The sequence below is a fragment of the Kryptolebias marmoratus genome, linkage group LG21 (assembly GCF_001649575.2).
Source record: "Kryptolebias marmoratus isolate JLee-2015 linkage group LG21, ASM164957v2, whole genome shotgun sequence".
Taxonomy (NCBI): Eukaryota; Metazoa; Chordata; class Actinopteri; order Cyprinodontiformes; family Rivulidae; genus Kryptolebias; species Kryptolebias marmoratus.
This window is the reverse complement of record NC_051450.1, coordinates 17,556,326-17,581,451: the sequence shown is the minus strand read 5'-3', so window position 1 is coordinate 17,581,451 and position 25,126 is coordinate 17,556,326. Positions and strand designations below refer to the sequence as shown.

Here is a 25,126-nt window from a genome sequence, read left to right as displayed (position 1 = left end):
AGTAGCAAAAAGCTGGCTATAAGCTAAAGCTTGCATAAGTAGAAAAGCACAAATAGCTAAAAGGTAAAAGTAGCAGAATGGTAGCTAAAAGTAGCTAGAAATAGAGCAACTATGCTGAAGCAGATGTCAGAAATCAAAGTTTTTGAAGAAATTGAACAGAATCAGTTTGTTACTTTGGGGAAGATTATGGAAAATACCGTTAATTTTTTTTAAAAGTTACAAAAAACAAAAGTTATAGCACCCATCTCCCTGTATGAGCTAAACATTTTTATATATGAATGACTAAAATAGTACAAAATATACAGATGTAGTTTGGAACAACAGAAATGAATGCAGTTAGCATTCCTATAAATACATTATCGGGTCTCATATTTGGACTTTCTTTCTCGTTTGCATGTGACAGATGTCAAGGACAGATAAAATCAGATAAAAGCAATCTGCACCAACCTCTGGAGCAAAGCAGGCCATGCTTGAAAGGGAAAAAAAGACAGTACATTGATCTACTTCCAGTAGACTCATGGATGTAAGAACGTCCACCGTAACTCTGATTTTACTCAGCAACATCTGTCAAACTTGTACTTTTCCAGACACACACACTTGCTGAAAACTGTGAAAAAAAGACGTTTCTCTCATCACCTCTGGAATCACAGTCTCATTTGCATCGTAACAGCTCAGTCTTCTTACACAGAAAATTTATTAACACAATAAAAACCTGTTGGCGTGTTGAACTTGGCCACATCTGGCCAATCGAGCAGAGATTTATAACGCAGCAGGACCAGGGCATCGTTTCTCCTGCTCTGCAGTATTTATACATGCCAAGGTTAAATATTTGAGGACTACGTGTGTGTGTGTGTGTGTGTGTGTGTGTGTGTGTGTGTGTGTGTGTGTGTGTGTGAGGGGGGTACAGGGTTTTCTCTTTTCTCATAAAGCTGGGAAGGATGAGCCAATCAGGGGGTGAGGGGGGTCCTGTTAGCAGTCGTGTCAACATCATGAAACCCCACCTCTGGTGACTGTATCTGCCGTCCACTCACACTGAGGACACTTTTATCTACAGCAGTGAGAGTCAACTGGTGGCCCCCAGCCCTTATACCAGGGGTGGCCAACCCTGGTCCTCGAGGGCCACCATCCTGCATGTTTTACTTGTTTCTCTGCTCCAACACACCTGATTTAAATCAATGGGTGATTAACAGGCTTCTGCAGAACATGAAGAGGTGATTTAACCACTAAATCAAGTGTGCTGGAGCAGGGAAACGATGAAAACATGCAGGATGGTGGCCCTCGAGGACGAGTTGGCCACCCCTGCTGTAAAGGTTTAAAAAGTAACATTCACATGAACCGCTGGGAAATCCTGAGTTGGAGTTCTTGTAAAATGGCAGAAATCCACTTTGTTCTTCACCCCTGCCTTACACGGTCCACGTGTTCTTTGCATTCGGCCCGCAAAGTATCAGTAAACTGCATGGTGAGACACAGAAATCAGCTGTAGCTCAGTTCAGACAGAGTAAGAGGCCAGACAACAACGAAACGCAGGAACTGAGCGCTCCAATGTGGGTAAAATTTTGCAATTTTTAATTTTTCTTGTCAATCTCAACATCTACGATTTGGTTTAGATATTTGCAAACTTTCACTTTTAGACTAGATTTGGTCCAATTTTAGGCACGAGATCTAAGAACAGTTTAGATGTCGTTGAGACGTATTTTTAAAATGAAAAAGGATTGTTCGTTGCCTTTTGAGCATTGTGTAGTGAGAGTTTGCTGTAAGCTGCTGTAGGAAACGATGCACCTGTAGATGTTCGTATGCTTGTATTCCTGCGGCCCCTGACTGATAAATTATCTAAATGTTGATAGCAGCGAGTCTCTTTACACTTTATTTCTTCAAAACAGGGAGTTTTATCTGTTGTATTTGTGACACCACCATTTTAAATGCACTGATTTGAGGTTTTCTCTCAGGCACTGATGATGGCAAACTCAAAACAGCCATGTGAGTTCTTTGAGAATTGGATGACTGTTATCGTAGCAACGAGGCTGTTTCTTCATTTTCAGATTGCTCCGATGGTTTATAGTCTTATTTTCCTCCAAGTCTTTGCTGCCACAGCTCAAAGCCTCAACCTGTAAAATATCTCTGGAAGTTTCCATGATCCCACTGACTTGGCTGACTTGGCAAGAACTAACCTGAGGTTGGCTGTCAGCTGACCGCTGCGGGGGTTTGTGTTTACCCAGCCCGCCTGTCTGTGAACATCCAACATGATTCAAACGTCATCACCCGACAGCCCACCTGTCAAACTTTAGTTTACTCTCAGCAAGAAATCCTGTAGGAATGAGGGGGAAAAAGGTCTTGTCTTGAAAAGCCAAGACTTTTAGGAACCATCTTTAGGATATGAGTTCAGTCAGACAAAAAAAAACAGCTTGAGGGGGAGCTGTTCCCCCTGCACTGCTGCAGATCATCCCAAATCCTCTTAACTTGCAGCATGCTCTTCTTGGTTTCTGGTTCTCCGGCCCCTCCCTGCTCACTTGCATCACCAAGAAACTGGTTTCCAGCCGTCTGTCTCTCTCACTCTCTTCAGCCACCCAAACACGCCGTTACTGCACGCCTCTCCTGTCTCCAGACTGAGCGTCTGCTGGGGGTTTCCACGCACCTCTCCGTTTCCAAAGTGGCCACCTGCACCACTTCGCCCGCTGCCTCTGACGCAGACTTTCTGCCAGGGGTGGGGGGAGCAGCAAAGGAAAAGAGACTCCAGTTCTTAGAAAACAGAGTGAGTGGAGAAAAGGATGGAGCTGATGATGCACCCTGATTTTGTTTATTTTATTGGCAGTAAAGAGAAGCGCTGCAGCTCTGTTTCAGTGGTTTGACTGGAAGCCAGTCGCAATTTCTAAGATACAGCGAAGAGGTTTACAAACTCCCTGGATGGGAATATAAACCGAAGAAACAGCCTTTTCTGTGAAAATACAGTGAGAATGCTGAGAGCTGAACGCCAGAGAATTCAAAAGCAGCAAAAGGCTAGCTAAAAGCTAAAAGAAGCAGAATGCTAGTTAAAGTCTAGATGCAGAGAAAGGTTAGCTAAGAGCAGCAAGAAGCTAGCTAAAATGAGCCGAATGGTAGCTAAAAGAGAAGAGTAGCAAAAGATTAGCTAATAGCTAAAAGTACCAGAACTGTAACTGGAAGCTAAAAGACTTAAACAGAAATTGTGTATTTTTAGGGGGTAAATAATTGTAAAAGTTAAATCTTTTGAAAAGTATAAAAGTTACAAAAAAACAGAAGTCATAGCATCCATTTTCTGAATGAGCTGAATGTTTTAACCTGTGAAAAGCTAAAATGACACAAAGTGCGCAGAAGTAGTTAGAATGTAAAAAAAAAAAAAATTTAAAGTTTGGAAAATTTAAAAACACAGGAAAAGAACATTTCAGTTGGTCTCCATATTGTAGCACAGTAAACGTTTTGGTACAGACGTATTTTTGCTCACCGCAGAACCTTTGACCTTTTAACTGAAGCCAGGAAAAGACAGTCCTTCACCTCCAAACCGACGTGATGAGTCTGTTTAAAATAAAACGTCTGTGTCTCACCACTTTGGTGACTTTTGGCTGCTCGGGTGCAAAGAGGTGGGAAAGGATCCTGGATCCGAGCTCCCACTAAAGCTTTACTTTCTTCTTTTTTTTGGTTTTGTAACACAAACTGCATGGCTTTTGGTGTGCACGCAGCACAAAGGAACCTTCAAATCACAGCTGTTTCCCAATGTGCATCTATACCGCATGAGATTTTCACTCTTCGCTGTGATTTACCCCACCTTCGAGTGTGGACATTGAGAAAATCTAAAAATAAATCTCTCAAGCAGAACCATAAAACAACCTTTCAGAGGGCATCGAAAACCTAAACATTAAAGAGTTAAGACAGTAGCTTCAGCACAAATTAGATCCTCATTTATTGTAGAAAATGTATTACTGAATTAATCGAAGACACTCTGCTTGATTCTGAAAATTGTCTGGTTTTTTGCCATCTTTCAAAATAAAAGTCAAAAGTCATAAATCTGTCATAATTATCAATTTCTTTTCAGTCTAATTTACAAAATAACAGCTAAATTTGAGGTCAGTAATGAAATCAACTATTTTTTTAGAGATTAGACAGAAAGATTTGAGCATATGATTAACAAACTGATACAAATCAATTAAGTCTGTATTTATTTTCTAAATATATTTGATCTTTTATAATTTATTTAGGCCAAAAGCCCAAAAACATTGGATACTTTTCATCAGTTCTTACCTGAAAAAAACAAAACTTTACTATTTATTTAAAAAACACAAACCAGCTAAGATAAAATATAGAAATCGGGTGGTAATAAAATTAATACAACCTACAGATAATTAAAAGTATTTGTCTTCTGCAGGATTATATCGGTCTCTCGCATCATTGTAAAGATGTTTTGGCTCCCTCTTCCTCTTTGTGCAGCTCTCTGATGTTTGCAGGCATAAATTCACACTTACAGCCACAGCTAGGCCAATTTAACACCTTTACTTTGTTTTGCTTTCTTATTTTTTTACCCATTGTGTTGGATTTGGTGTTGCCATCATCCTGTTGCATAAGCCAATTTCTGCACATAAAGCTGTAAAAAAGAAGAAAAAATACTGTTAATCAGTGCAACACAGTCATTATCATGAAGTGAAGGGTATACAATTGTAGTTGCGGGGAAAAAAAAACTGCATTCTGGACTACATGTTATTCTCTGAATTCTTACAAAGTGTTGTTTAAAGAAACACTGCCCTCTAGTGGCACAAAAACGCATTTGCTTCTGTATGATCAGAGAAACCAGGTCAATTTTTCCTCTTTTTTTAGTAAACCCACATTGTCAGTATCAAAAACAAGCATTTGTTTACTTAAAACTCTGCAGATATTACATTATTTCCCTTACAGCATTTTTGTTACCGTTTCTTCAATTCCCACTCATTTTTATGTGGATATAGTTGCTTTCTAAGGTGCACAAAATGAGCAGATATATTTTCTGAAATGCAGTAGAATTTGTGAATTAAAACTTTATTCATGACTTTTAGGCCTACACCCATTGATAACACCTTTGTGATATAATACTGTGAGTAAAAGTGTTATTTTGGCTGCCATTTCACAAGAAAATTATTTTATTTATTGATTTTTTTTAGACCTGAAACATAAAGAGAACTAAACGTAGATCCCACCAAGAGCCTTGTCATTTTAAGATCCAGTTTTTATTTGCAGAAGTTACGCTTAATTTTGACAAACTTTGTCGCAGAAAACAAACTAAAGGCTTTGACTTTATTTCATTTTAATTTCTCACTCTGCATTAGCCCCAAATTACAACAAGTAACGAGCACACAATGGGCAAAACCTGTTAGACTCTTACATACGCACAAATCAAGATGTCTGACCTCATTGTTTGAGTTTCCACCTTTTTCATTTTCTTAACTGATATATTCTTAAACACTGTTCTCATACAGAGTATTTGTTTTCGATGTGCCACTATGGGATACACCCGAAGTGTTTCTCTGGCCCCACATTTGAGCCTCTGGGGGAGGCTGACCTAAAACTTCTGTCTCGTAAGACAGTGCTGCTGCTGGCCCTGGCATCTGCTAAGCTGACCGTGCACTTCCTGTAAGCCCCTCCTGCACCAGGTTTGCTCCTGTGGGTGTCAGAGTCTCACTGCAGTCCAACCTGGCTTCTGTGCCGAAGGTGGTGGGCTCATTCTCTCCCATTCTGCTTACAGCCTTTTGTCCCCCCCAGCTTTTTCTTCACCTGAGGAACAGCAGCGGTTGAATAAGCTTTGTCCAGTCCGGGCCCTGCGTGTGTATTTGGACAGGACTAGCAACGTTCAGAGAAACGATCAGATGTTTGTGTCCTGAGCAAAACCTCTTATGTTGCAAGCCCATCACAAAGTAGTGTCTCTCCCACTGGATTGTGGGGGCAGTTTCCCTAGCAGGGCCATCAGGTGCCTGTGGGCCTGCGTGCTTACTCCACTCACGGTCTGACTGCATCCTGGGCCCTTGTTAACGGGGTCTTTATTCAGGACATATGTGCAGCAGGGAGTTGGTCCTCTCTACTTGCTTTTGCTCAGTTTTACAAGTTGGATGTCTCCGTTCCAAATGTGGCCTCTGCTGTGTTAAACCCCCTTTGTTGGAACAGGAGGGCACCTTTTGAGTGCTGGTGGTTGTTAGAGGTAAGCTGTGTCTGGCAATACGGGAGTCTCCATATGCCACAGTGAGACATGGAATCAAATACTATGAATGAGAACTTCAGGTTACTTGTGTAACCCGACTTCTCACAGTAGCACGAGTGAGATGTCTCACCCGACGAACCTTCTTGCTGGAGCAAAGTGAGAAGAGGTGCTTATTTTGAATAGTGCTGCGTTGTAACACAAGCTACTGAAAGGGTAGGTGACGCAGGCGTCGGGATCACCAGCCAATCAGGACTAACGTAATGAGATAAATGCTTCTGAGGAATGCACAGAGGGAGTGAGATATCTCACTCATGCTACTCTGAGAACCAGAGTTATGCAAGTAATCTCAAGTTTTTATAGCTGTCAGTACAGTTAGAAAGTCTATTTGTATTTCTTTAATTCCATGAATGTTTTGTTATCATTCCACGGTCAGACAACTGTACTCTGTCAAGAATGGTGCGTTCAGGAGCAGCCATGTTGAATGCAAAAGCAACTACAGCCAAAACAGCTTTTATGGCACATTTGAAGCATTTATGTCTCTATTATCTGGTTCAGGTGACACATGTCTGCATACATACAGTGTAAGGTAGCATATTATTCAAACCTCCTACAAAGGCAGAACATGTGAATGTAATTTATACAGATATGAGACCTGCAAGTTGATGTTAACGCAAGAGAAAAGAAAGCAAAACATCCCAAATTTATCTTCAGTCACTGTTTTTGCGAAGCAGCAGTCATCAAGAAGGAATGAAAGTCCATCGTGTGCAACACTCCACAAAATTAGGGTTTGTTCTGTTACATATTGTGCATGTTTATTAGTTAATCGTTTTAAATTAATGTTCCAGATCACCTTAGGCTGCCTCAGCTGAAGGAAGTCAGTCTCTTCTTCATGTAGAGGAACGCGAGGTAAGTGGCTCCTCCGAGAAACCCGATCAGCAGAGTCGTACCGGCTATAACTGGTGCGTTCTTTCTAGCCACCCGGAACGCCACAGGAAGGACGGCGGAGATCAGGATGTTGTTGACATGGCCCAGAACTCTCCTGAAGGCCGGCCGCTCCACCACCCGCTCGTAGTACGTTTCCACGTTGACCCGGAGGCCGTTGCCCCAGTAGCGGCGGGAGAGGCCGAGGAACTTCAGGCGGTGCAATGTGACGGCCAGGGAGACGTCGGCCATGCTGAAGAAGTCACCGCAAAGCCAGGACGGACTGCCTTCCTCTGCAAAAGCAGGGGGACAGAAAGAGAAACTTTTCAATTGGGACTGGTTTCACGTAAACTGCTGCGTTAAAGTGGCAAGCTGCCATGGATACCTGGTGTTTCCTCCACCCTCCTCTGTAACTCTGTCTCCACCTGGTCCATCACACCTTCCAGTTCATCCAGAAGCTTCTTCAGATACTTCATGTTGTCGTGGTCAAACAGCTTTGACTACAAACACATTAACGCAGAAACATTTATGGCACACATTCCCTCCTGTTTGGAGTCATAAATGGACAAAAAAAGTAAAGAAATGAAGAGTTTGAAACTTTCCGGTTGGCTGCCAAACTTCAAAATACATTCATTAGGGTTAACATAATGTACTAATTTGGTGGCTTTTAAGGTAATTATTTTGTTCTTATTTAAAATTTTTAGCTCTACTAGAACAAGCATTAATGGGATCAATAAATTAATGTTCTTCTTGCCATGTTTAACAGATTTAGAATAAATCTATGTTACCATTTTTCTCCCATCCAAGCCTATCTGCACTGACTGCTCCACTGATTCAGGGAGGATTAGAAGCCAGCTGCTCGTTCTGTCTTTAATACATGCACTAGAAAGACAATAATGTGTTTCTACGAGATTTCATTTCGTAAAGAAATATAAGCTGCAAATTAAGTATTTTAAGACAACTGACAATGGCTTCTCTCTGAGCAGTTTTTGTGAACTCGTCAGACATTTTACAATCACTTTAAGCTGTTTAAAATCCTGTAAGACAGAAACCAAAACCAAAATATTCAAATTGAATTGCTAAGTGCAATGAATCCCAAAACCATCCCTCAGTGTGAGTCACAGCTGCTTAACTAAATATATTAGATTTCATTTTTAGTTTCTATGAATGGATTCCGGAGCGTTGCTTTATGAATTTTAGAAGATGCCTGTAGCTTAAACCCCAGAACACAACATTTTAACTCCTTTAGCCCTCTCCTCATGTACTCACTTACCTTTAAGCGCCTCTGTTTAGCTTTATAAGCATCTTTCAGCTCTGGGTTCTGCTCAGCCAGTTTCTGCAGCTCGGACTGCGTGTTTACGATCTGTGCTGTCAATAAGAACTACGAGTTAATGCTAATTGGTACGCATAAATCAATCAATCAGTCGATTTTAACATATTATCCTTTACCCCTTAACATTACTGAGAAGCATAAAATACTTTCTGCCACAAAAAGGCAAAAGCTGATTATGTTTTGCGTCTGAGATGGTCTTACTTCGAATAGACGTGGCAGCATATGCTGGGATGTGGGAGTCCACGGTGATCTCAGGATGAAGGATGCAGCCGTGTGTGTAGGCGTCCATCAGCAGCGAGTCCAGCAGCTCTCTGTAGTGCTGCACTCTGAGATAATACCTGCTGCCTTCCTCGGGAACCAGCCTGGCAGTGCCCTCTGGAGACAAATGAGAAAGTATGTCTTTACTCTGCTTCTTAGTTTGAGAAAAAGAGGTGCTTACGCAGGAAATGCATACGACAAGCACAGGAGAGTTTATGTCAAACACTAAAATAAAGACGTGATTTTTATAAGAGTGAGAAAATAAAGCTCCTCTCGAGTGTGCTTACCAGATTTTTCCTTCTTTGTGAAGCAGGCTCTTAACATATCATGGATTAATGCAAACCAAGAAAACATTAAAAACAAATGATTAAACATGCATATTCAAAGATGCTGAACCAAACAAGACAACATAAAAGTGCATTGAAATAAAATTTAAAAAAAGGACAAAAGCTTCAGCAACTCTATAGATGTTTCCATTTCATTTATCCTCACCCTCCTTGAAGTTCTCCTCCAGGTAGTCCATGATCTGTGTCGGGTCGCAGATGACGTTGTCGTCGTGGACCAGGACGGGCACTTCGCCTGCAGGATTCAGCCTCATGAACCACGGCTCGTTGTGCTCACTGAGAGGAAGGCTCACATCATACTCCTCACAGCACAAGCCCTTCTCTGCTATGGCCAGACGAACCTGGAGAGCAAATGTTGGCAGAAAATCAAATTAAGTGTCTTCATTTTCCCTCCATTCACAAATATCAACTAGAATATAAGCAGGGTTTGCTTTACTGTCGTGAAATAGAAATGGAAAAGGCTAATTTTGATTTAAAAGCAGTTAATTAAACACATAAAAAGAGCTATAAGTGTTCTGTTGCAAATGTGTGAGTCAAATGTGCTGTTTTATATGATGCAAGGCAAAATAATGGAACATTGCCTAGAGGTAAACCCATTTAAATGTCTCATTGTGTGTGTAGGTGTGTGTGTGTGTGTGAGCCTCTGACAGATAGGGAGCTGTCCCTGGAGTCCCGGTGCTGAGACCCGAGGACGCCTCCTTACCTTCTGAGAATTAAAACTCTGGGTCCAGTGGTAAAGCTTTAGTTTGCTTCCGCCTTTGTTCGCGCCTGTAACGCTCCGCTGACGAGTGTCCTCCTCGGGGTTTGTTTGTACGAGAGCAGCTTTTTCATCCTGGGACTCGGAGCCGTTATTATCCGACGCCATTTTGCCTGTTAGAGCAGCGCGTTACGTCACCGCTCACGCAGCTGCGCCCCCTGCCGGCCGGGAGTATGTATTTTTATTTAATATCGCCCGCCGCTACAAAACGCTGTCGATAGTGTAATTGCTTGGGTTTTTTTTTCTGTGTTAGAAAACTAGCTCAAGAGCCAGTGGATGGAGTGTGCTGAAAATCTCACAAAGCAAACGCTTAAATGAAGGCAACCCAACTCAAGATGGCCGCTCCCAGCTATTTGCCCTGAACAACCACAAAAATGGCCACAAACCAGTCAATTTTTTTACAAATATTGTGCTCAAATTTTGTATAATTTTAGACATTTCTTATTAAAGTTCCACTTTTACATACTGTGAATGATTTTGATTTTACAACCATGATGGCTGTAATTAAGCCCACATTTCTTTCTGTGTTAAACAAAAGTGACAATCTTTAAATTCCTCTAATGTTATAACAACATATATATATATATATACAAAACTGCTTGTGTTCCTATCAGGGGTGGAAATTAGCACCCGCCACTGGCCAAATGCGGGTAAATATTTGAAGTGGCAGTGAATTTGATCAACACACACGCCACTTTTGCAAAAAAAGAACAAATGTCTCCAAATTCACAGGACTTGTTGTCCATGATGAGAGGAATAAACACAGTTAAGGACTTTTTGGTAAATTATTTTTGTCCCATGTTTTAGAGGGGGAACCGATTATTTCAGACGGCTGAAATATTTGGTTCCCCCTGGTAACTTTTGACAAATTTGACAAATAGTGAGCTAAAATTTAGTGTGGTAACAGCTGAGTTGTTCCCAACAAGTATTCTGAGTGACATCTTGCGATATCTTGTGAGGTTGTACACGTTTTTTCAAGGTTTGGTAAAAACAGCTGCAATTGTCAGTTTTTAACACAAGATGGCCTTAGTTTAAAAGTCTGGCATGAAAGTCGGCGGGCGATATGCAGTTCTCCCAGCAACGCTAGGCCATTAATTACATAAGCAAGTTTCTGTGCACTAACAGTATTCGGCCAGCAGAGGGCGCCCTCATCTATACTGTTGGATACCTGCGCTGCAAAAGGTGCTCAGTTTAAAGCTCATCAGTCAGGTGCTGCACCTGATGCATCAACTAAAACACTGTTATTACACGGTTTCATCTTAAAAGAAGGCCTGTTAAAGGTATTGTTTGAGTTTTATTGCGCCCAATGACAAAATCAGAGGTATTTTAAGATATTTCCATCAAAAAATGACGCATTTGAGCAACTAGCTGTGAAAGATGTTAAACTCAAGCATATTTTGTTAAAAAAAATAAGGTGCTTTAATGTATATATTCGAATATAACTTATAAGAATGACATCATTGTTGATCATCTTGGACAAATAATTTTGTTTTAATACAGCTACTGTCGGAATTCACACCTGTGGCGCGTCTTTTAAACGCGCTTTAAATATAGCGGTGCCTTATTTTGGTGGGGTCCGGGCTCGTGAGGAGGGGAGGAGGGGAGCGGGGGGAGGTCCCTGTGGCGTGACGTTGGCCCATGGCCGTTCTCCTCTCCAGCAGGGTCTCCGTGCCTCCCTCCCTCCGTGGTCAGTGGGTGAGAGGGGGGAGACGAGAAGCACCGAACGGACAACCCGCCGGTAAATGACGCACATACCTTTACTCTGAAATCATTAGGCATGCCTTTTTGTCTTCCATGTCTGGCCGCTCCTCATCCTCCCTTTTTTTCTCCCCGCGCGTCTCTCTAGTCAGCATCAGCCTCCTCCTGCTGCCGCCTCGGTCCTGCCNTCCTCCGAGATCTGATATCAAGCAGCCTGAAGTTCTTTATTGCCTCTGGTTGTCTTTGCGTCCCGTTTGATTTATTCCAAATAACTCTTTTTTTTCTTATCCTTTTTTTTTTTTAATTATTATTTTTTTTTTACTATTATTCTTATTTCCCCCGATCTGAATGACGGGCGGACGGTTTGACTTCGACGACGGCGGCACTTACTGCGGGGGGTGGGAGGATGGCAAAGCCCACGGACACGGCATCTGCACCGGACCCAAGGGCCAGGGCGAGTACGCCGGGTCCTGGTCGCACGGCTTCGAGATAGTCGGGGTGTACACCTGGCCCAGCGGGAACACCTACAAGGGCTACTGGTCCCAGGGGAAGCGGCACGGGCTCGGGGTGGAGAATAAAGGCAAGTGGGTGTACCGCGGGGAGTGGAGCCACGGCTTCAAGGGGCGCTACGGGGTCCGGCAGAGCCACAACACACCTGCCAGGTACGAAGGGACCTGGAGCAACGGGCTGCAGGACGGATACGGGGTGGAGACCTACTGCGATGGCGGTAAGGAAGCAGCGCGTGTCCCTTTAACTGGAGTGTTATGTAGCCTTTGTGTAGGATGCTCATTCTCTAAGATGTAAGCGCCCCCCCCCAAAAAAAAAAAAAAAAATCCTACTTAACACCTCCCCCCCAAAACACCTAACCCCCTCAAACAGTAGGACGTTTTGGCATCGAAAGGCTGAGGCGGGCGACCATGTCTTTTTGCTTGTCTGTGCGTGCTTGTCTGTTAGCAAAATATCTTATGAGCCACAGGACGGATTCCAAAGGAACGTCTTCCACAGAAACTGCGGGGTTGTCATCTCCAGCTGATTTCACTTTTGGAGTGAAATTGATTCAAGATGGCCGCCACAGCTGATCATATGTGGGAAGCACAAAATCAGCTGTAACTCAGCTGGTTTTACAGATATCCGGCTAAAACTGAATGTGGTGGTAGGTGAGAATGACCTCCAACTTGGTCTCCGAGCACTTACTGATTGCACTGGATCTGTGCTTAAAACTTTGGCATTAAACTATTGGAGTCGACTCTGTCTGTCTGTTAGCAAAATATCTCACAAACCACTGGGAGGATTTTCTTGAATCTTTCAGGAAATAATCATGGAATTGTCCTCTACAACTGATACAATTCTGGAGCCAATCCACTTCAAGATTACCACCACATCGAAGGGAACTAAGAAAACACAAATACAGCTATATTCTGTCAGTTTTACAGATATTGTGCTAAATTTTGGTGTGGTAGTAGCTGATCGTTGTTCATAACACTTACCCTAAGCAATACACATATTCCAAGTTCCTTGCCTAAAACTTTCGCATTACCTGTTGAAGTTGAGCTTAGTTGTCTGTTAGCAAAATATCTCATGAATTATCTGATGGATTTTAATGACACTTTCACAAAGTAATTGCTAAATGTACATCTACAACTGATCAACATTTGGAGTCAGTTGTATTCAAGATGGCTGCCACAGCTTACTGAAATTAACCAACACAAATATGGCAATAACTCAGGTAACGTACCAGAAGCTGAGCTAAAAATTGATGTGGTAGTAGCTGAGAGTCATTCACATTTATCATTCTGAGCATGATTTCGCACGAGACTGCGCATAACGTTATTTTTGAGGTTTGATCGGAACGGCTGCGACACGAGACTGTCTTGATTTCAAACCCTGTTATGAAAGGCGGCGGGGCGGGCGATATGCAATCCTTCAAGGAATGCTAGGCCATTTTGTTACTGCTGTGGCACAGCTCGAATTTGGTAACGACCAGGTGCTTGTTGTCAAATGACAGGTGGGAGGAGTGCGACTCCTCCTCGGTGGCTCCAGGCCTGATGAAGAGGGAGTTTAGAAATCAAAGCAAATCAGACCCGTTTACAGCTCCGTGTGGTCAGAGCATCGACCAGCTTTCCTCTCATCTTCCCATTTAAGACCTTTGACTGAAACGTCCCCATGTTTTTGAAATGAAACGTCACCTATAGGCGATGGAGCACAAGTGGATTTCCTGCTTCCTGAGAACTTAATGCAGACACATTCGGGGAGCTGATCTAAGCATTCGGCCATTTTAAGTCCATCCTCCTGGATATGCTAAAAGGGAGAGGTTAGTGAGCTCGGTGAGAACCCCCTCCCTCAGAGACATCATAAAACATCCCGGTGTCCAGCTGATGCCTCTAACTGAGGCCTTATGGTGCAGACTAAATGCCTCACATATGATGGTTACAGATTGCAGGGGCTTGGCAAATCAGCTGATCCTAGAGGATCTGCTCCACATCTGGCTGTCTGGCTCTGCCGCATCCTGATAACTTGATCTGCAGGGTCACCAAATTGGACTGCAGCCTGTTAATCTTACCCTGTTTATCCGTCTAAATTCCCGCCTAAGCTGGCGTGTAATTTTTTTTTTCTTCTTCTTCTTCTTCTTCTTCTTTTCTTTATGTTCATTGTGTTTGCTGAATGAGACCGCCTTAACAAGCCCTCCTCGCTGCGAGGATGAGGACCGTAAGACGCTACAGTGCAGAGCAGCAGCGTGCTCGTTGGGCTCAGCAGCACCAAATGGGATTAATGAAGTATTCTCCTCATTAAGTGACTCATAGCAATTCCCTGTGGTCAGAGAGAGAAACGGATAGTGGCGAACTTGCCTACTGTTGTCTCAAAATAGGCTGTGAGCTAAGAGATTCACATTCATCCCAAATGACTGTTAGGATCTTAATCAAATCACGGTGATTAAGTTACCTATGCTCAGTGTCACAGATCAAAAGGGAAAGTATTTCATTACACGATGTAGCACACACCCTAACACCAAGCCTCATTTATGTTTAATGTGAGTCGTTTTATATGTTGTTTTAGGTTGTGCCTGTTGTAAATAGCTCTTTGACTGACCCCAGTTTGGAGAAACAAACCAGACTGACGAGCTAATCCAGACAGAACTGCAGTCGTCTACAAACAAACAAAAAACAAACAAAAAAAATCACTGACGTTCAAGCAAATGTTTGTTTTTTCATAAACCTCTACACTGAATTTTGCAGGAATTGATTATTCCAGCCAGAATGTTCCGATATTCTGAGTGCTGAATAACTTTGCCTAAATCTCCTGAAGACGCCGAGAGTGAATCGTAAAAGCTCGAAGACGCAGAACAATAGCTAAACGCTAAAAGGAGCAAAACACAAGCTAAAAGCTAACTGGAGCCAAATGCGAGCTGAAAGCCTAATAGGTTCAAAGTTGTCTTCCGAGGGGGAAACTTTGCCTGGCATAAAAAGGGCACTGCTGCACAACATTAACAACATTCAACACAACAAAACGACCACAGAACAATAAGGCAATAAAGATTATAATAGACTGTAATAATAACAAATGTCAATGTGCAAATATGCAAACTTTACAAAAGGCTGCAGAATCAGCTATACGTGATCTACAGAATATTAAGATTTGATTTTTTAACAGATAGGGGGACAAATGAATGTTTGCACCTGTTATATTTACACAGGGGAGCCCTGAGTTCAGCGTTATGGATTCTGTATGTAAGCCACCGGAGCTGTCAGGATGTTATTTGCCTGGTCTAAAAGCTCCTGGAGGTTCGGAGGAGTGTGACCCGTGATCTTGCCTGCTGTTCCTGGATTTGACGGTTAGCTTTCCAAACCAGCTGGTGATACCGTACCGAAGAATGGACTCTATTTTTTTCTCTGTAGAATACCATGAATGTTAGGTTAATTGGCGGTTCTAAATTGGCCTCAGGGAGGAATGTGTCTGTGTGATGGACTGGCAACCTGTGCAGGGTGTATTCTGCTTCTCACCCCACGGACCACAGGAACAAACAGATTAAAAAGAAAGAATGGCTGGATTAGCAACACATGTAGCAAGATAAAACCACTAGACATCACCAAAGTTCATGTTGCTATCTGCTTGGTGTTTCAGGAACCTATCAAGGTCAGTGGATGGGTGGGATGCGCCACGGCTATGGCGTTCGTCAGAGTGTTCCCTACGGCATGGCCACCGTCATCCGTTCCCCCCTCCGAACGTCCATGGCCTCCCTGCGCTCCGAGCAGAGCAACGGCACCGTGCTCCACGACCTCTCCTCCCCTACCGACACGCCGACGGGCAGCCGCGGCGGCTTCGTCCTCAACTTCCACTCAGACAGCGAGGTCGTCACGGGCAAGAAGAAGGGCTTGTTCCGCCGGGGCTCGCTGTTCGGCAGCCTCCGGCAGCTGCGCAAGTCTGACTCTCGGACCTCCATCTCCAGCAAGCGCAGCTCCGCGAGAAGCGACGCCACCATGAGCCGTATCAGTTCCAGCGACGCCAACTCCACCATATCCATCGGCGATGGCGAGCTGCCGGATGAGGACCTACCTCAGGAGGACCATGTGGACGCAACCACCACCGAGACGTACATGGGCGAGTGGAAGAATGACAAGCGGAACGGATTTGGTGTTTCAGAGAGATCCAACGGGATGAAATACGAAGGGGAATGGCTTAACAACAAACGCCACGGTTACGGGTGCACGGTTTTCCCAGAGGGCACCAAGGAAGAAGGGAAGTACAAAAATAACGTGCTGGTGCGTGGAATAAGGAAGCAGTTGATTCCTCTTAAGAACCCCAAAACCAAAGAGAAGGTAGATCGGGCTGTGGAGGGGGCACAGAGGGCTGCAGCCATCGCGAGGAGTAAAGTGGAAATAGCAGCTTCCAGGTAAAGTTATGTTGGCGTGCTCGTGTCCATTCGTCCTCCTCTGTGTGCGTGCAAGAGGCGTCCTTAGACTCATAATGTGACTTTTACACATCATCAGCAATCAAGGTTTTTCTGCTGCCGGCGTGTTTCTTCATTTCCAGGCGTCTCACAGAGTATTAGTTTGTCTGTGAGTCCACGAGCGTGAGCTGTACACCTGCACCGGTTATCGCTCTGATGTGGCGTCCGCTGGTCAGCAGGTGAACGAGACGTGACCTTTTTGTTTAGAGCCGCTCCCCCGTCCTCCCCGCTGGGGTGCCCAGCGTCTCTGTGGCGTCCTCTAGTTTCATGGCATCGGGGAATTGTGAGCGTGATGACTGAGGGAATGTGTACAAGCTGTGAAAAGGTTTCCATGCAATCATGCGTGGCTGATTTTTATTCTAGCCTCATAACGGTTGCACATAAATTAGCATTTATGAGGATACCAACACATACTCAGAAACACAGACAGGTGAGGCGCTTATGTTCAAATAATGAAAATAAAAACATCTTTATAGACTCAGTTTTTGCTGGACACAGCTTCACAAATTTATATATATATATATATATATATATATATATATATATATATGTGTGTGTGTGTGTGTGTGCGTGTGTGTATGTGTAGTGTAAAGCGAGCAGAAGAAAAGCTAACATTAGAAAAACAAACAATAAAAGCCAAAATTAGCAAAACAAAAGCTACTATTCTTGCTTTGAACTACAGCAGAACAGTAGCTGAAAGTTAAAATTAGCAAAACAGTAGGTAGAAGCCAAAATGAGCTAACAGCTGACAGCTAAAATGATCTAAAAGCTAAAACCAGCCAAACTGCAGCTAAAGGCGAAAAAGCTAAAACCAGTAAAACAGTAGTTTAAAACCAAAACTTGCAAAACAGTCGCTGTAAGCTAAATTTTCACAGAACAGCTGCTAAAAAACAAAACTAGCAGAACAGTAACTAAAAGCTAAAATGACCCAAACTGTAACTAGGGCTTAAAATTAGTAAAGCCTTAGCTAAACAGTAGCTAAAATCTAAAAATGAAGTGAATGTGCTGAAGAAGATGTTTCAATGAATTAAAGAGATCTTAATGCATTTCTGTAAGAAAAAAATAGTAAATAAAATTAAATCATTTAAGTTAGAGTAAAGCTGTAATGTCCTGACTGAACTGAACGTTTTGTAATCTGAATGGTTGAAGTGGCTGAAGGAACAGACAGGACACACAACATAATCAGTCTTTATCCATGTCAGTGACAGACAGTGAGGTTGAAATAATGCAGCTGGGGAAAAAAGAAGGACAATGTTTTTGAAAGAAAAGGGCCGTCTAATATCCTCTTAGCTTGATAGTTCGACTAATGCGTCGCACTAAAGCAACAAGAGGGAGAGCACTCAGCTGGTACACAATGTTTACGGCAGCAAACGAGCTCCGCCGGGCTGAAGTCAGTGATCAAATTACTGGGATGGGATGTGCTGCTGGAAATCTCAAACCAATCTCCTATCTATAATCAGGATATTTATTTTTTTTATTTTTTTAGGAGTGCTTTTGTGTTGTAAACTCCCAGAGTGGCGAGCTCTAAGCAGGTTATGTAACTCTCGTTGTACAGTACAGTGCACGGCGAAGGATGCGCTCGTATCGATCCAGTTCTGGTCACGTGATTTCCTGTCTTTGGATGTGGAGCGCACCGGTAATCAGAGGAGGGGAGGGGGGGGCTGAGGCTTCAGCAGAGCCGTCAGAGTAAAATGGATTGAAATGTCTAAGTGGTTATCGAGTACGACTGGAGCAGATTTCGCTGAGCTAAAGCTTTCAGAGGAATCTGGAATGGACAGAGATGATGGAAGAGAGAGAGAGAGAATAAAAAAAGGGCACGGAGAGGACACGCCCGCCCCTTCCCCTGGTGGTTTGACAGAACAAGAGGAGTTATCCCATCAGCCACTGGGGTGGAGCTGATGACCTCATGCTTGTGATGAGCTGATCGATAGAGAGCCGGCGTGATGCAGCGGAGTGGAGTTCTGTGTCCGGCGTTCACAGTTGTTGTGTTATCTTTGTGAAATGGACAGTGAGTCCGGTGTGTGTGTGTGTGTGTGTGTGTGTGTGTGGTTAAATGAGGCCTGTGGGCTGAGATAAGTGACTGTGCCACCGAGGCGCTTGCAGAGTCCCGATGCTGCTCCCATGAATCGTTTTTGTTCCAGCTCAGCAGCTCAGGTATCTTGGTAACTCAGCAGTTTGTCAGGGTACAGACTGTGTAATGGACCGATATGGCCTCAGATAACCAGGAGCTTCCTGGACAAAGCTCCACTAAAGCAGAGGCGCCGAACGGAGGCTGCGGCGGGCAACAACGTGTCCGTCTTGGTTTAATTATCCAGCTGTAAAATACTGAAACTGTCAAAGACATATGCAGGAAGCAGGATCATCCATCTGGGTGTGCACTGTTTGCCTGAGATGTTTGCTGTAGTTAAAGGTTAACCAGCAAGTCATTTAAAGGGGGGATACTTATATCAACTTCATTTATGTTCCCTTTAAACAAAAATATAACATAATTACTTCACTTAAATAAACATATATTTTACAACACTTAGAAGAACATGGACCCTTATAGTTAATTTCCTGTTTGGTCCTTTTAAGTTTAGTATGCTTAAGCTAATCAATAGTGTATTTTTAAAAACAAAGGAAATATCAGCTGAATAAATTGGTTGATCTCTTAATCTGTTTACCATTCAGAGCAATAAATGATGTCATTTTATTCCCCAGAACAAGCACAGAATGTTGTGAGTGACAGAGACACTCAGCAGTACTCTGACAACAAATGAAGTTGTTCTTCAATACTCATCTTCATATAAACAGTGCATTAAGTACACTTCTGTCTATATGCATTCACTTATTCAGAGCCCAACAATTTCCGCTCACACATGCTGACACACACAGGCTGCTAAACAAACACACAAAGAGCACATGCGGTGTGTGCTGCTCTGCTAGTGTGTCAGCGGTGAGCGCTGCCTAAATAAGGCAAGGCATCAGTTGGCTTATCAGCACCAGCCAGGAATATATATATACTCGTCCCAACACTGATACAGACCCCCCGCCATCTCAGTCGCACTATCGTCTCTCCTAAACGTGTGTGTGGGTGGGTGGGTGTGCTACGAACAAGGGGAAGAAGATTCACAAAGAACGGGGCAACCTGTCTGGACTGAAAAGAGTGTGTGTGATGTGTGTGTCCAGGGCTGTGTGACCTCAGCCGCACGCCACCAGAGTCATTTATCAGCATGTGGGCAAAATAATCCCAACCTTCCAAACATCAAGTTGGACGCCATCTTCCTATTTTTTGGGGGGGGAATTTTTTTTTTTTGAACCAGCAGAGAAATCAGATTTCACATAAAACTAAATGTTTTACTCGGAATGGAAGGCTAAAATTCACACGAACACAGAAAATAACCATCCAAATGTGCCTCATATATACTGTTAACATTAGTGACCGGGGCCGCTGCCAGCTCGTACATATGAAAGAGCTAAAAATAAAGCTGCTGATGCAACGGCACATGCATCACGGGTTAGTTGATCAGTTTTTAAATGACCCACAGTGCAGTCGAATTACACACTGTAATGCAATCTGCTGTACTTCTGTATTTCACAACATTACTATTTTATGAAGTCACAGTTAGCAGTCTGACATGTTCAAGGAGCACTTAGAGAGATGATTTAAGTATTCCTTGATTACTTCTAATAACAGGCTTGAATAATTAGCTCAGTGTGAATTAGGAGAGTTCTTGTTGTTAAATTAGCAAATCTGAGAATGGAGATTTATTTATTTATTTATTTATTATTTTTTTAAATCAAGGTTGGTTCAGTCATCATTTATGCCGGGAGAATATCTAAAAATATACCCTGAGCTGAAATGTGGAATCGAATTTTAAATGAGTTATTTTAAAGAACAAAAAAAAAGGGGGGCTTTTTCAGCGCAAGAGTTCAGATCTTTTAAAGTGAGGTTCTGTGAAAATTCCATTAACATTTATTGTCCTGTTTGAATTAAATAGCTCTATGAACGACCTACATTTGAGGAAACAGAATTTAATTTTGACCGGATTGAAAAACAAAGTGGATTTCTGCCATTTTACAAGAACTCCAACCCTCAGGATTTCCCAGCGGTTCATGTGAATGTTACTTTTTAAACCTTTACAGCAGGGGTGGCCAACTCGTCCTCGAGGGCCACCATCCTGCATGTTTTCCTTGTTTCTCTGCTCCAACACACCTGATTCAGAGGTTAAATCACCTCTTCATGTTCTGCAGAAGCCTGTTAATCACACATTGATTCAAATCAGGTGTGTTGGAGCAGAGAAACAAGTAAAACATGCAGGATGGTGGTCCTCCAGGACCAGGGTCGGCCACCCCTGCTTTACAGCATCATCAGCCGTCAGTGCCCACAGGCTGCACTAGAAGTGCTATGGCTAGCTGCCACTGCTGCTGTGTGCTCTTACATATAACCACGTAAATAACCGTATAATTCAAAAACTGGCGACAATAGATCAAGGATTGTAAGTTTCTAAAGATGGCAGCGGATTTAAACTCCATTAAACTCCATTTCTTTAAACTGAGTTTGTTCAAAGAGGGAAGAAATTTAATGTTCAAAGCTTTTCCACAGAACCCTGCTTCAAAAAATGTAAACTACTGTTTTAAAGCTGTTTTTTTAATCTTCATTTCCTGCTCAAACATAGTTGCCCTTCGTGGTGGGAGACAGTAAGAAGGCGAGGAAGGATATTTTTTGGCAGAAATCAGCGCATAGCCTCCAGGAATATGAGTTTGTACCGTTTCCAAAACACCATGCAGATACATATTAACCAGCAGAGCGCGTGTAAACCAAGACAGAGTAGACTTGTTTTTATGGGCACAGTGTTTGAGCGTTTTGTTCTCGCATGAGTTCAGGTTTGTGGGAAATGACCGAGCGAGCGCTGCTCTGCGTCAGCGGCGTTGGCGATGGGGATTGGGTTTCACCTACATGCCAGAACCGTGTATCTGTGGCGTGTAATCTCTCGGAGAATGGCACATATTTGTCCAGCTTCTGAAGAAGAAAAAAAAAAAAGGCTGGGATGAGTCAGCCGAGCAGGAGGGAGTCATGTGGAGACTGTGGCTGGTGTACCGAGGGTGTTTCATGTTGTGGTTGGTCTGCCTTTGTTAAGTTCAAATGATTTATGCAGCAGATTTACTCCTTCCTCAGTCCTCAGTAGCTGTTCCTTCGCTGTGTGACTACTGATGCAGCATTCACATCATTGTTTTCCTGCTTTTTATTTGTGTAATCCAACTACTTCTGCAGACTTTGTGCTATTTTCACCATTCATATCTCTAAACGTCCAGCTCATTCAGGAGATGGGTGCCGTGACTTTCAGTTTTTATATCTATTTACCTTTATTTACAAATATATTCCCAACCAAAATACATTGAGATCTCATCAGTTCCTTCAGAAACATTGTTTTTTAAAATCTGTTTCAGCAGACTTGCTCTTTTTTTGTCTTCTTATGCCTGTTTTAGCTTTTAGCCACCCTTTTTCTACTTTTAGCTTTTAGTTAGCCTTCTGCTACTTTATGGTTTTAGCTAACCTTTTGCTGTCATTTTGTTACCTTTGGCTTTAAGCTAACCTTTTGCTATTTTCAAGTTTAGCTTTCACCAATGTTTTGCCAATTTTAGCTAACATTTTGTCCCATTTTACAACCTTTAGCTTCTAGGTAGCATTTTGCTGCTTTTATCCTGTGTTGTTCTACTTTTACGTTTAGCTGCCCTTTTGCTACTTGTAGCTTTCAGCAAAGTTTGGCTGATTGTAGGTAAGATTTTGTTACTTTTTTGTGAATGTATTTGCTCATTGCAAAATATCTCATGAACCAGAGGATGGATTTTAAAGCGTTCAGGAATTATGGATGCCCTACGTAACTGACCATTGGAAACACATTAATGGCTGGCAAGATATTGACTTAAATTGTTGCATGGTAGTAGCTGAGAGTCATCCCTTACACATCCTCTGAGCACATAAGGTCTGTGTTGACAACTTTGACTTGCAAGGCAGTGATTTGAATTCATCAGCGATCAGTATTTCTGCAGTTTCCTTTGAGTCTGACTAACATTTTCTTTTGTGGTTTGAGCAAATTAAGTGAAAACTGTATTAAAAAAGAATAAATCTTTTCATAATCCTTATATACTCATGAGTGCAGCTTTTCTGGCAAATCTCAGATAAAAATAATGGTTTATCTAGTCTCAGTTTATAGTAGTTAAGTAGATTCTCCTAAGAATGAACTAATAAACATTAACATCACATCTGAAGGGTTAAAGGTTTAGGCAAATTTTTACAGGCAAAAAACAGCAAGCCGCCGCTGCCTCGTGGCTTTTCAGCCTCTGCGTACTAATGTTCCCCACTAAATCTGTTCAGCCACTCTGATTGGCTAGCTAGGCTGCTTTCACTCCAGATGTTCACGGATTGGATTATGGAATTATCACTTCTGCTGCCGAACCGGAGTATTGCGTTTCTGCACACGCTTGCTCGCTCGCCATGAAGATAATGACGGAAAGAAATAGATTGTGTGAAGCTTGCATCTCAGTTTTTCAGCTGTGAGCAGATGTAACTTAATGCTAATGCTGCTTTTGGCCGTGCGTTGAAAAGGAAATTGATGGTTTGTGTGTGTGTGTGTGTGTGTGGTCAGCCAGCGAATGGTGGCAGGCTGGAGGAGAAGGGACACACCATAATTAAAAGTATTCCTTAAGCTGAGGCGGTTGCCAGGCAGTGTGACCTTTGCTCACACAGGTTCGTAGTTAAACGAGACAGGCCAGGTGTGTGTCTGTATGTATATGTCTTTTTTGATTTTCAGCCAGGTCAGAAACATTTCTTGTTTAAAGCGTAAAGTATTTTTACTGAACGTCAACAGTGTGTGCACGAGTGTCAGAAATCATCTAAAGAGCAGGCTGTGATACGCGTTTGTTCATTTGCAAATTCATTAATACAGACCAGATGCCTGGTTGGACAGCTTGCTCAAGTATCTCTGCTGGTTACCATGGTTACTGCCTCTTCATCGTCATCATCCTATCAGGCGTTTGTTAAATTTCTTTATAAAGTGGCTGAGTGAGGAAGTTGCGATTGTTCTTTTTTGTATTCATCATTAAAGGCTGGAGCAACAAATTTACAAAGGATCTGATCAACTCTTACCAAAGAGGGGAACACGTTAACGCAGCTTTGATGTAATGACGTATCAGGATCACACACACTCTGATTCTCAGTGGGCCTCATTACTGAACATTGTTCTTTGAACGCCTCACGCCAGTTCAGTGTGTTCGAGTACGTTAGAGCTGCCAGAGTCATTTGCATGAGAGGGAGCTGGTTTTTCTAAGGGACAGGTCAAAAGGGTTTTGCATGTGTGTGTGTGTGTGTGTGTGTGTGTGTGTGTGTGTGAGTGTGAGTGTGAGTGTGGGTGTGTGTTGTTGTAAAGCACCATGTGCTGATTTGCAGCACCAGGCCCTTTTATATATGTGTGTGTAAGGATTCAGAACAATTTGAGGAATTTCAATTTCTTGTTGAATTGAATTATGATAATAATAATAAAAAAAAGAATTTACTAGTTTTTGTAAAAAAAACTATAAAATGTCATTTTAATTTTGTTTTGTTTCAAGACTGTTTTATTCTCTGGAAAATTGTGAAAGATATAACAGCAACAATAATAATACTACTACCACTACTACTACTAATAATAATAACAGGATTGTGAGCTACAACAACATTTAATTTCCCTTTGGGATTAATAAAGTATTTTTAAATTTAGCTTTGAATTTGAACAACTTTATAACTTTATTACTTTTTTTATTATTATTGACTTTAGTCAATAATGTAATTAAAAAATGTAATTTTAACTTGTTTTGTTTCTAAAGATTACATTTTATCTAAAATATTGTAAAAGGTACAATAGTAACATTATTGTTGTTATTATTGCTGTTATTTTTTTTATTAGTTTATTGTGAAATTTGTCTAGAAATGTCACATTATATCCCCAGAAAATTGTGACAGCTACTATTGTTTTTGTTTGTTTGTCTTTTCTAATTTTAGTCCTAATATTTACAAATAAAAGCATTTCTCAGTGCAGTAAAATACACAGCTGTTGTATTGATAGGAGTCACAAAAATATACAACAAAGGTATTTAAAAAAAATTTCTATCAATCTGCAAAGTACATCTTAGCTCATTGCCTTGTGTACCTATTATTTATTTGTTTGTTTGGTGTGCAATTAATGCTCAAAGGCTCAGGGATGTTACACACTCCTTCAGACCTGCAGCAGGAAATACTTCTTGTCTGGTTTTACCTCACTAATGTTTGTGTTTCAGCCGGTGTGTTGTGGTGAGGAAAAATAATGTGTGGTTCTGGTTGGGGAAAAAGACACGGCTCGGTTCTAAACACAGGCTCTGCCACATGAGAAAAGTTTTCATAAATATAAAACAGCAAATATTTTCCCTGAGACTGTGCTTGGTAATCCACATAAAAATAAGTTTGCTGATGTTACGGTACAATAAGCGCCTGGTAAAGTGGGAGCAGATACTCAGTCATTTAGGGTAATTAGACTGAAACAGTTTTTATTGGGGGTTTAGGTGGCTGGTCAGCTCTTAAAATGCTAAGCTGTTAAAGGAGGCCTGACTTGCTTGTTTTACAGGTGTTTTGTTTCCTCATTTTCTCCTCATAAATCTCTGCCAAAACTGAGAAACTAATAGTTACTCAGATACCCCCCCTCCA

The 25,126-nt window shown here is 42.2% G+C and overlaps 2 protein-coding genes and 1 long non-coding RNA gene across 4 annotated transcripts in view; 2 read left to right on the top strand and 1 right to left on the bottom strand.

Moving 5' to 3' along the window:
• Positions 1–1,271: 1,271 nt before the first annotated feature.
• On the top strand, positions 1,272–7,275 carry LOC112450214. The gene is made up of 3 exons (XR_003038756.2): positions 1,272–1,544; positions 7,018–7,078; positions 7,147–7,275. It is a non-coding gene; the product is annotated as an uncharacterized LOC112450214 (long non-coding RNA).
• gdap1 (ganglioside induced differentiation associated protein 1) lies at positions 3,890–11,668 on the bottom strand. Of its 2 annotated transcripts, XM_017406620.3 has the most exons (7): positions 9,732–9,900; positions 9,177–9,369; positions 8,628–8,801; positions 8,367–8,461; positions 7,479–7,593; positions 7,023–7,386; positions 3,890–4,591 (listed from the first exon to the last, which is right to left on the bottom strand). In XM_017406620.3, exons 1-6 carry the CDS (start codon positions 9,891–9,893, stop codon positions 7,034–7,036), a joined length of 1,092 nt encoding a protein of 363 aa, XP_017262109.1. In that variant the 5' UTR covers positions 9,894–9,900; the 3' UTR covers positions 3,890–4,591; positions 7,023–7,033. The 2 variants fall into 2 exon arrangements, with proteins under 2 accessions (XP_017262109.1, XP_037829012.1); XM_037973084.1 differs by lacking the exons at positions 3,890–4,591; positions 9,732–9,900 and adding an exon at positions 11,541–11,668 and having other exon boundaries at positions 4,907–7,386.
• Positions 11,669–11,778: 110 nt separating this feature from the next.
• Positions 11,779–25,126, top strand: part of jph1a (junctophilin 1a) — a 31,100-nt gene continuing 17,752 nt past the window's right edge. The window contains exons 1-2 of the mRNA XM_017406618.3: positions 11,779–12,210; positions 15,603–16,371. Of these exons, the coding sequence (XP_017262107.1) occupies positions 11,832–12,210; positions 15,603–16,371 (1,148 nt within the window). The 5' untranslated portion in view covers positions 11,779–11,831. The remainder of the gene's footprint in view (positions 12,211–15,602; positions 16,372–25,126) is intronic.

What these genes read in the sequence shown, in the direction of transcription:
- gdap1 (XM_017406620.3), bottom strand. Translation starts at nt 9,893, where the DNA reads ATGGCGTCGGATAATAACGGCTCCGAGTCCCAGGATGAAAAAGCTGCT. An exon ending in TGCTGCCACGTCTATTCGAA is followed by an intron (nt 8,462 to 8,627) that starts GTAAGACCATCT and finishes TCTTATTGACAG; the next exon opens with CACAGATCGTAAACACGCAG. An exon ending in CTAAACAGAGGCGCTTAAAG is followed by an intron (nt 7,594 to 8,366) that starts GTAAGTGAGTAC and finishes ATGTGTTTGTAG; the next exon opens with TCAAAGCTGTTTGACCACGA.